Raw genomic sequence first — 11,305 nt, forward strand, 5'->3', positions numbered from 1 at the left:
TATAGTATCTCACTCTCTGAAAGTCAAGCTTAAATAATTAAAATAAATCAATTGTGTAATGAAGTTGTGTTTTAAAAAACTCAGCCAGAACTCTTTAAAAGTACCCTTAATCCATCAGTTAAGTCTGCTGTGATCCCTATTATTTCTGTAAAGAACATAGACAAAGGTGTCATAATGAAAGACGGACAAAATTGGCGTAGTAAAATCTATGCTATCATTATTTGTGTGTGATAATTAAACTTGGCTGTTGTAAATATAGGTGGAATGAAGTGTGCCTTCCTCATGCCTGTTAACAAGAAGCACTCAGCTCTTGTGAGTCCATAACAAGTCTATTTTCTTCTGTTTTTCTTAATTCCATGCATTTAGATTAGGATCTAAAATCATAACAACTGTTTTCCTTGCATTTTCACACAAGTAAAATAACTAAAAGGTTAAAAAAAACCTTTTGTTAAAATGATCTTCTCTTGTTCAAATACACAAAGCTAAATATTGCACACGTATAAATGTACAGTTAAATATATGTACCTATTAAGTAAGAACATACATTATGTATAAAAACACTGAAATTAAATGGTGTAAATGCATTATAATGGAGTTTTCAGAAACGGCAGGAGAGAGATCATTTTGCACGGGTAAAATGTACTCCCAAGCTGTAGCTTCAGGCGGTGCAGTTTCTGCTGTGAGCTGCAGCAGCTGCGGTACCAAAGGCAGCTCAGATCAGCTGTCACAAAGACAAGGAAAGCCACGAGGTGTCGCTGGGATTCAAGGAACCAGAAAACGCCGCAGTGACCGGAGCGAACCTTCAGTTTAACAAAGAACTTGTGAGAACTGTTCTAACATTACAATTTGGCCTTTGAAACGTATTTTTAGTGTTTTGTTGTGTGTAAATGGCTCAGCAGTGCTTTTTCCCGTTCTTAATGAGTCTCGATGTCAGTCAGATTATCTGACATTTTGGGCATCTTGCTGCTGCCTGACTGCTTTTCCATGGAGTCACAATAAGTCAATAAACATCATAATGTAACAAGCAGTTTGCTGCCTGGGAACTATGATTTAAAAGAACTTCTAGGCAGATGCAGAGAGCAAGTAGCAAAGAATAAGTAGCAGCATTTTGTTTATAGTCACTGATGGATGTCAATGTGTAAAGAAACTGTCTGAGGTACCCACACACAATAAAAAGAGCTCGTAGATCACAGAACTTAACAGCTACACAGATATGCTACCTGTTCTTGGAGGTGGGGCTGATTGGTGCTATGAGTATAGCCTGGCTAATGTGAGTAGGTTTAGCGTTAGGAGCTCTAACAACAGAAAGAACTGTACAGAGGTGCTTTCACCTTCACTGATTACTCCTTTTCAGCGTACCTTTTTGTACAGGGTTTATAAATAAACAAATAGGAAAATAAGTTTGATATCTCAAATTAAACAGGTTTAAGGATCACAGGATCTGCACTTCTGAGGTTTCAACATGAACAACAGAGTTGTCTGAGGTTCGTATTTCTGGAATTTGCTACTTCTGGCACTCTGACAGAAGGAACTTTGTTGGCCTTAGGAACATATTCCGAGGCCAATCGCCTCCATCAAGACTTGGCTGCATAGCTCTAAACAAAGGCTTGTTTTCCTAATCATTGTTTCCTGATGGATTACTATTTAATTGGAACAGTAGTGACCACTGAGGGCACTTATAAACTGAAACACTGTTTTGTACATGACAAACCCAATGCCACAGATAGAAGTAATTAAAGAAACCCCAATGTAGGAATTTCAAACTTTCTAAAAATATTGCCTGTCCTGTTTTCGTTCTAGACCTGGTTTTATGTAGGCAGTTTTATGTGGAAATTGGTAAAACCTGTATTTACATACAGCAGGTAACAGGTAACTGTGTGACACCAGTAACCACAAACGTTTTTGCACCATCGCCTTCTTTGAAGTCCAGGGAAGTGTGCTTATAAAGGACATCACCTTTAGTGATTTAGTGATTGAAAGCATCTGAGTCACTGTGAATCTGTCTATTTTTGGTACAAATCTTGATTAATGTTGATACATACACTTTGGGCAACTCTGGATTTGACACTTTGCTTCAGTTGTATATATGACTGATTTTACAGTCCTGGAAGAAATCACATGTTGGTATAGGGTGATTTATTTTCTCCCTTTATTGTCCCTCTTTTTCAGTGCTCCATACAATAAACTTGAGTCATACTGGATGGAAATGTCTCCATTGTGTGTGGTTCAGCCATTTGTGCTTAGGTTTGAGTGGCTGCAATAGAAATAGAAGCCACACCAATTTTTTTTTATGTGGGATGGTGTATTTTTATAACTTAAAACATGATGATATATTTGAAGAACAGATTAGTCACCCTACCTCAAGAACTTGTCTGTCTGAGGTGTGCCACAAAATTGTTTTCAAATTGTTTACCTGGTATGGAGCCTTCTGGCAGTAAAAATAGATTCTGGATTTGGGCTCGGCTATTTCCATACTATAGTTTGGATTACTTTGTTAATCAACTGATCACCATGGAGCTGTGCTGGTACAAAGCAGTAGTACAGTCCTTAGTAGTTTATTGTCATGGTTTATTCCTTTAGTATATTAAAAGAAGTACATGAAAGTTGAAGCTAATAACATTGCCGAGCCTATGACCTGATAAGAGCTGCTGTTCAGCATTTAGGTGGCCCCTTTATGTTCTTAAAATCTTGTACAAATTAAGGGCACCCATAGAAGTTTTCTAAAGTGTCAATAGAAGAGACTTTGTACACACAGAAATGGAAATGAGGATAATGTCCAAAGTCTGAAAGACAGCTGGTAGCAAAGCGAAGGGCAGAATTCTGTGGTCAACAGGCTTTAATTATCAGACAATGTGAAATAAAACAACTGAAAATCATCCCTTTTCAGTCTTTGAAACTAGTTGGAGAGCATGCTAAAGGGATTTCAGGAGCTTCCTAGATTTCAGAGGTATTGTCCTGAATTGTAGCACAGAAAAAGATGATCATTTAATTAAGGTCTCAGAAAAGCACGTGAGCAGGAATTATTATCTTAGCATTCTTACTGATACCCTCAGGGCAAAGACTGTTGTGATATTTAAACTTCCATAACATTTTATGTAGACAAAACTGAATAAAAATAATACAAAACCCAGTAATGCATGGAATCCAGAGATGTTGGTTTTCTTGTAGAACCATATCAACAAAACCATAAAAAAAACCCAACACTACTCAATTACATCCACCCACCTCATTCAAATACGACACATCTATAACACATATTGGAAAGCTCTTGAGTTGCTGTAGCTGAGGGCACATCTGCAAAGCTGTCCAGCCAAATCCTTGAAGGAAAATGTTGAGTGTAATATTATAGAAAAAGTTACTCTATTGTAAGACCAGGATTTCCTACCTGAGGCTGCTGAGTGGCAGTGGGTCTCTGAGGAGATGGTACAGGAGTTTTGGACAACATTTGGTTCATTTTGCTTACAACTAATTCAGTTATATGTTGCCTGTCTTCGATCTGATGCTCACCGATCAGAGGCATTGCACAGTCCATTACCTGTAAAATAAAACACAGCACCAAAGTAAACTTATTCCACATCTGTGTACAACATAAGGTCATCTTTAAAAAAAAAAGAAAGAAAGAAAGTGCAGGATGTGGATCAGCAGAGTGGGAGAACAGCAGTTTTACAGTGTCATCATTTCATTCAGCTATTCTAATAGATAAAACTAACACTGAATTTGGTTCACTTCAGTGGGCTATAAGGACTTGTAATTTCTACAGAGGAATTGTTAGTTCCAAAGTGAACCTATTTTTGATGTGTATCTCCGGTGTTTCATGAGAAATAATAGGATAATAAGTGACCCTGACTACTATTCACAATGGCAATAGACGTTCTTATTTCTGCAGTAACAAAGGATTTAATTTGCTTTTGAGAAATTGCAGTCTTTCATTCAATTCAGAAAAAGGTGGCAGTGTGTCATCTGCAGCTCTGCATTATGATTTTTCTCATGGATGTGGATCACAAGTGACTGAAGCCTACACCACAACCAATAATATTAGGAAATAACTAATGACTGTAAAAGATAAAGCAGTTGAATTTCATGAGCAGTAATATACTCTATGGATGTTATTACGTCTGACCCAGTTAGATTATTTGTACTAACCGAATTGTGCCTATCTAATCTCCAGTCTGTGCCGGATGAAAAATGTCACACACAATTTCTCACTAGTGTAGACAGATCTTGCAGTTGATGCAGTAGTAAGCTGTGCTGGTAAGAGATAGGATGGTGGTGGATGAGGAAGGAAAGCATCATTTAGAAGGAATCTTCATGGATTTTGCCCAGATCTAGAAGGTGATCTAGGTCAGTGAACTACATGGAAGTATTTTAATACTTCCAGAAGTGAACTTCACTGTTCACTGCAAAACTGAGACTGATAAGAAAGAAGAGATATGCTGTTTATCTGTGATGACCATCAAAGGAAATGGGGTGGGACTAATGAGGGAGTCAGTGCAAATATAAGACATCAGTAATGCAAAAGAATCACCATTTTGAAGCAGGAACTGCACTAACTGCCATTGTCTAGACATACTTCCCCAGAACATAAAATATTTACCACCAGAGAACTATGAAAGATCTCTTTTCTACAGCTTTAAGAAGACCCAGCTCAGATGGTGCTGGGAAAAATGGAGCTGAAGAGCTGAGAGGAAGAGCAAATGTAAAGAACTCTGAGATGGTGAGAGAAAAAGTTGTTTGTCAGGATGCTGAGTGGAATAAGAATGAACAGATAGAAGGCTTGCAAGTCAGAAGTGTTGAGGGAGTCTGACAGGAGAGCAACACATGGATTTCATATGTAAAAAGACCTGGGAGTTTCAAGAGAAGGTAAGTGCAGAGGGAGCAGGAATTAATTTCACCACAAATCAGAGGAATTTTGAAGGTTCATTCTTGAGAGTGTGAGGACTGAGGAAAAAGAACAACAACAAAAAAAAACAACCCAAAACATTTATTTTGGTCTGTGAATAAGAGAAGCTGGGTTGTATTGTTGCCATTGTACGAGTGTTTTCATCTTCCCTGTTTTTTTATGGGACCTGAATGTCTGCAGTTGTGGTGAAAACTTTGACCAGAAAGGCAGAGGCTGAAAGAGATTTTAATGAAGAGTTCTAAGTATGGGGAAAGTAACTGACATTAACTGACTTAAGAGCAAGTAATAGTTTGAGAAGGTCATTTAAGATTGAGTGGGATGTAAGAGAAGGTGGTGTAATTTCTGAGAAGTAAGGAAGTGACTGGATATGAAGTAATCATGGGGCTTTCCCAGAGGTCTCTACAGCAGATGCAGGAATTATTTGTAATTGGAAATGTAACCACACCTGAGAAGTTGGCAGGGATCGTACTGGAGGGACACGCTGGCAGCTAGGAAAGTTTTTATGGTCCCTCCTGCAGTGAGGGAATAACAAGATTTGCAGAAGAAGAATAACGATGGCTGGGAAGGTGAATCAAACATCCCTCAGTGAGGGACCCAACAGCCTGAAGACGAACGTATGTAACTGCATTTCAATCTATAATGAAAGGAAACAGAAAAATTCCCCTCTGCTGTGTCTTTAAGGGTAGGTCCTGAATAACTTGAGAGTTAGATGTACTTTGAGCAACTGACGTCCTGATCTCCCATTCTAAATGTCTGTTCATGATTTATGAGACACCTCTCACAATAATACCATGAAATAATACTAAAAGTATATATTTTCATGTCCAGTATTTGGTGTTGAATTTTGGAACTGGATATGATTTAGATAGAATAAGTAAGCTTAGCTTCTGAGCACTTGGATGTACAGTGTTACAGTCTCAGGCTCCTTAAACTTGTGTCATTGGGACATAGCTCAGAATGAATTGCAACTGAATAGTATGGATAACATTTCAAAGGCATTACAACCATAAGTAAAATTGAACACAAACACTGCATGAGGTTAAGAGGTTTCATCACCTTTACTCCCTGCTCATGTGTTCTTTTGTGTACTTTAGCCAATATATTCAGGACAGTGAATATGGAGATATGCAAGTCTTCAAAAGACAGCATACTTAATACTGGTGCTGTATTATTAGATCTTGTAAGACAGTTATGTTTATAAAAGCTGGTGGTACATTTTCTGGTAGTTCAAACAATTGCAGCACCTTCAGAAATGGTGTCTGTTATACTGGGACTTCAAAAAAATCTCATTTTTTAATTTCTTAAATTGTTTTACAGTTACTGAAAATATCCCTTAGGAAATCCAAATGTTGTGCATCTTGCTGGGTTATAAACCACTTAGAAGCTAATTTTAATACAGCTTAAGATAAAAATAAGCAGAAAGAAGACACTTGCAGCAGCCCTCCTCACCCACTCCCCCATTCAGTTTTCAGCAAAATTGGTAACTATCCATGAGGCCACATTAAAGGATTCTGTTCCTTTTTTTTTCCTGCTGTTGTTTTCTTACTGCATTCATCATCTCTATATGAGCTTTCTGTTTTGTTTCCCAGAGGCCTGGTTTTCCAGAAACGAGTAATGAAAACAGTCTTATTCGGTGCTCAGGAACAAGAAACACTCCATTTTGTGTTCCTTCTATTATTAAACTACAGCAGTATTAATTGTAAAAGTGAAAGATTAAATGTCTTTCTCCCATTAAAGTTTTTAAAGCTTCATGGACCTTAATTTGATCCTGTGTTATCAAGAATTGATAAAGCGGTTAAAACTTTGTATGCTGAAACGATGTGTTCATAGAATTCTAATTTCTACAATTTGTCTCTGTTTTAATGATGCTTTGCAGCTGAGTATTCAAACTGAAGTAAAAAGAATAGGAACTGTACGAATAGCTATGATTGTTACACACAGAAATGACTTGGGCTTCCTCCTGAGCAACCTGACAGCCCTTTCAGTTAATTCATTTGAAAGGGTTCTTTGGAGCACAGAAGTAAAAGGCAAAAAAAAAAACCCCAAACAAGCAACCCTACAACAAACCATACAACCAAACAACAGCACCCCAAACCTCACAAGGTTGCTCAGAGAAGATAATTTTTCTCTCGGGACAATGCTTAAGACCTTGTTCTTTTAAAAGTCAAAGTTACTTCTTACAGCCCCCATCAAAGAAAACTGTGGGGAACTTGCAGCTTCACAGAAAAAGAGAGGCTGTATTACATTGGAATGATCTGTGACTCCAGCATTTTGTCCTTGCTGTCTTCTGGCAGGTCAGTCTGGATTTTTTTCCTGGGGATGCATAAGTTATCCCTCATCTGCATAACAAGAAGGCTCAGATGGACACTTCAGAATTCCCATGGGTTGCATTTACAGCAGCGTGGAAGGATGAATGGACACTGGAAATGTTTTTGTTTTATAATGTTTGGAAAATAATGGTACGATTGGCCTGAACTCAGTAAGATATCTAGAGTAGCTTAAAAAGTACTGAGATGCCAATGCACAAAGTAGCACCAAGAAAACAGATTCAGATCTATAAAATGCATCCAAATTAAGAACCAATAGCTAAAAATGTGAGAAGGCGTACACTGCAAGTTATTTGTTATTACATTACTTGGTCAAAGGAACATGCACATCCCACCATGGAGGCATCTACGAGAAGCCAACAGCAATTAAGGTAAATGAAAAAACTTTTCAAAACAGCAACATCTAGCATTGGAGTTTCATGAGGAATCAGATCTTGAAAGTAACATTTAGGACAGAAAAGAATAAAATTGTTTCCACTTTGTTCTTAATTTGCCTTTCTATGTAAAGATATAATTTTGTTGGGGTTCCCCTGGGAAAATGCTATCTATAAACCTTCCAGGAAAAACTGTTAAGCCTGATCAGGAAAGCAGTCACAAGGGCTGGGAAAATATGACGTCTCCATTTGGTTTTGTTCAGCAGTTTGTGTACGTTTCCTCAAGCACTAAAAAGCATTACCGTATGAGATGGTTACATTTTCCAGCAATGCTGCCACTAACTTGGACTTGTGGCTTTGTAGTATGATTTAAACATTGCTCAAAAATATGGTATTTCCAGAAACACAAATAAGCCAATGCTTAACTATCACAAATGTTCTTCATTTCCATATTTGTAATATATAAAGCATATATTGAAAAACGCGGGATTGCTTACCTCAAAAATATAATCTTTTCCATCCTTTCCATGTACAGCTTTAACAGCACAGATGTCCAAACCACCAAATATTTCAGAACAGGTGTCAACCCAAAGCTTGTACCTGTTTTATGAAACAATGTTTTTTCTGTAAGTATCTTATTAGGCTCTTATTACTCTATAGCCTTAATCTAATACTGTATTTTATATAAAGTTTGTTTGAAACACTGAATTTTCACTGTTTTTCAGCTTTACTGAATTTATTTTTCCTAGAATAGCAGCTGGTGTAGTTACATTATGCCAAGGATTTTATAAGGCAGGGAATGGGGCTTCTGTTATTCTGTGAAATTCAACTGGCACACCTGCAACAGATGCAAGTGTGACCATCATCCTGCCTGTCCCTCTTGGTAACTTAATTATGGATGGGATTTATTTTTTGACTGGGGAAACCAGGATGAGAGACTGTCTTAAATTACTGACCAAACTGTATTCCTAAGTAGCAGCTTTTCTTTATACTGAACAAGGCAAAAGAAAAATCAAGGAACAGCAGGCCTTAAGGCAAGAGGAGAGGAAGATGGCACTATGCAAAAGTTATGCAGCATGCAGACAAACAATGTCTTCATGTAGGGTTACAGATAATTACAGGAAAATGCAATGTAGAAATGTAGAAAATTTTGAAGCATGTTTATAACTCTATCAAGAAACATAGTTCTTCATACAGTACTGAACTCTACACTGCATTTCCAACCTCACAGTAAGAAATTCGGTCTGATGAATGGACAGTTAACCCATTCTACATGTAGTAATATGATTTATTTTTGTTGCCTGAAGAGCTTAATCCATCCTATCAATAGAGAAGTTATCTGACTAACAAGAGAATGAAAGGGGACTTACTAGAAAAGGGGTGAGGCAATTCCTGAGATCAAGTACAGAACAGTTAGTAGCGTATAATGGGAGCCATAATACTTTGTTGAGAGGGCTCCGAGGTGATGTAAGTTGTGTGTGTTTGCTAAATGGCAAGAATTGACTGCTACGACACAAAGCAGCATTGAGAACTTCAATTACCTAATAACATAGCTGTGTCTGGGCATCACTAAGTGATTATATGATTTTGAAGGTTTATACAGGCAGATATCACCATTCCACCAACTGAAGAACATGTTTTCCTCCCCCCTACACCCACCCCCAAAAAAGAGTGGATTTAAAGCATTCATTTATCATGGGCTTTTTTTCTCTTTCACTGGCTGGTATAAGTAAGGGCTATTTCCTTTTATAGACCCTCCCCTGATCCAGCCTTTAATCCACGCTGATAAATATTCCGCATCATATTATTTTCCATTGCAAAAATAAAATAATTGATATTATAAACATAGTGTTTGACTTCATTGTAGGATGAAAAGAAACTCCTTGCTGGGCTGTGAGTCTGATTCACATAAAAATATCTTTAGTAATGGTCCCCTTCCCAAGTAAACTGATTAGATCACACTCTGTATTTTCTGTTCTCATGGAAAAAAGAAATCTTTTAAGCAGAAGGAATCGATACAGCTGTTAAAAAAAAAAATCCTCACGGGAATATTTTAGCTTTTTTTTTTTTTTTAATCCTGTGAGAAAAATGTTTCATCCAAAATGAGAAGTTTTGTTGGAGTCCTGACAATGTCAGCATCTGTAGGTGCACTGATTGGTTCGACTGCTTGCACACCTGTGTTTATAAACAACCTTTAGTTCTGCTCTGAAATATCACCGTGTATCTTAGCAAGCCGCGAGGACAGTAAAACTTGTCTTTAACAGCACATAATTAAAGTTTCTATGAAAAAAAAAAAAAGGAAGATATTTTCTTTAAGAAATTGAAAAATTAATCAGATTTAAATAAGAACCCATTTAGTAGTCAGTCTTCTTCCAACAAACACATCTGGAGAAAGACAACTGCATTTGGAAAGAGAGGTCTCAAGTAGACTACCCTGTAGTGCTGTAAACCCAAGGCTTGCACAGCAGGTTTGTCCAGAGGCCGTGGTCCTTATCTTCCCAGAATCAATGTAGCATGCAGCATCCTCTGAACTGACAGATAACAGAGTGCTGTCTGACATGAACTGTGAGGTGTGCACAACCACAATAGGTCAGTATTCTTCTGGCCCAGCTGGGGAGCAGTGCCTCTCTGAAATGAAGTGCTCAGTAAGAATATATAATGTTGAAATTTGCTTGTTCCCTGCCTCATCATCATCTCTTACTGCTCCACATCACTCTTTACTAAATTTTAGACTAACATTTGCGTTCAGTCAGCAATGTTGACTCAGGCACCACTTTCAAAACACTTCTTTCTAAGTCAAGAGATGTATTATAAATGCCCTGAAGTGCACATGCATCAGATTTGATTGCTTTTGGTGTGCCTTTGAAGTGCTTCAGCTCTTCAGAAAACATCAATTTTCTCTTACTTCCTTTCTCTGCTTTGTATGTAATCAGACTAAAATTGTGGCGTACCCTTGCTGTTATGAGAACACAACCCTCTTTTCTATGCTTTTGTCTTCATCAGCATAAAAGTTCTTGTTTGTTGCCAGTGTTTTTTAAAGTGAACATACCTATATGATTTAATTTTGTTACATTCAAAAGTAGAAGCAGAACCAAAGCAGCACAGCGCATTTACAGTGAGGAGCCTGTGCAAGGTTAGCATTTTGTACTCATTGCCCATGCTTGATACTATTTAGTTTTCCTTATGGCCAAATTAAAGTGCTTGTTTTTTACAGAGAAGTAGTTCACGGACTGTAATTACGCGGAGTAAAGCACACTCTTTCCCTCGTAGTGAAGGCATAACCTCACGGTCTAAAGGAAGGTGGGAGGAGAGTGAGAATGAGAAAATAATGTGGCTCCACTCCATCCCCAGAGGGGAGATCAGTGAGGACACAGTCTAGACAGGGGTTGGACAGCAGGGAGTTGTAATTCCCGTCTTATTTGCTTTCACCTTTCTTAGGGCAGGCAATGGTTCACTTCAGTTTCTCTCAGCTACAAGTAATTGTAGGTCCAGATTTAACAAAAAAAAAAAAAAAACCAACACAAAACCAACCAACCAACCAACAGAGAAAGGCTGCCACTGAACTTTAAAGCACCATTTAAATTACGCTTCTCCTGTACAGAGCTTTCAACATTTGTAGTCACATTGACCGACTGGAGTAAATTTAGGGAAAATAAAGCTGCAGTGTGAAAGAGAAACCTTTGCAGAAGGTGAACAAAATAAAA

At 37.8% G+C, this 11,305-nt stretch overlaps 2 protein-coding genes across 4 annotated transcripts in view; one reads left to right on the plus strand and one right to left on the minus strand.

Annotated features, from left to right (window-relative positions):
• SYN2 (synapsin II) overlaps positions 1-11,305 on the minus strand; it is a 103,513-nt gene that overhangs the window by 14,946 nt on the left and 77,262 nt on the right. For both annotated transcript variants that reach the window (XM_085516962.1, XM_015874777.3), the window contains 2 exons: positions 8,099-8,201; positions 3,386-3,535 (listed from right to left, as the gene is read on the minus strand). In XM_085516962.1, the coding sequence (XP_085373088.1) occupies positions 3,386-3,535; positions 8,099-8,201 (253 nt within the window). The remainder of the gene's footprint in view (positions 1-3,385; positions 3,536-8,098; positions 8,202-11,305) is intronic.
• Positions 1-11,305, plus strand: part of TIMP4 (TIMP metallopeptidase inhibitor 4) — a 56,153-nt gene that overhangs the window by 14,103 nt on the left and 30,745 nt on the right. Inside the window, exon 1 of one of the 2 annotated variants that reach the window (XM_015874775.2) lies at positions 8,194-8,227. The exons of the other annotated variant lie outside the window; for it this stretch is intronic. Coding sequence (XP_015730261.1) covers positions 8,209-8,227 — 19 coding nt within the window. The 5' untranslated portion in view covers positions 8,194-8,208. Of the gene's footprint in view, positions 1-8,193; positions 8,228-11,305 lie in introns of those variants that run through there. 2 annotated transcript variants of the gene reach the window in all.

This window comes from Coturnix japonica, chromosome 15, assembly GCF_054131305.1.
Source record: "Coturnix japonica strain WE chromosome 15, WE-NBRP24, whole genome shotgun sequence".
NCBI classification, from domain to species: domain Eukaryota; kingdom Metazoa; phylum Chordata; class Aves; order Galliformes; family Phasianidae; genus Coturnix; species Coturnix japonica.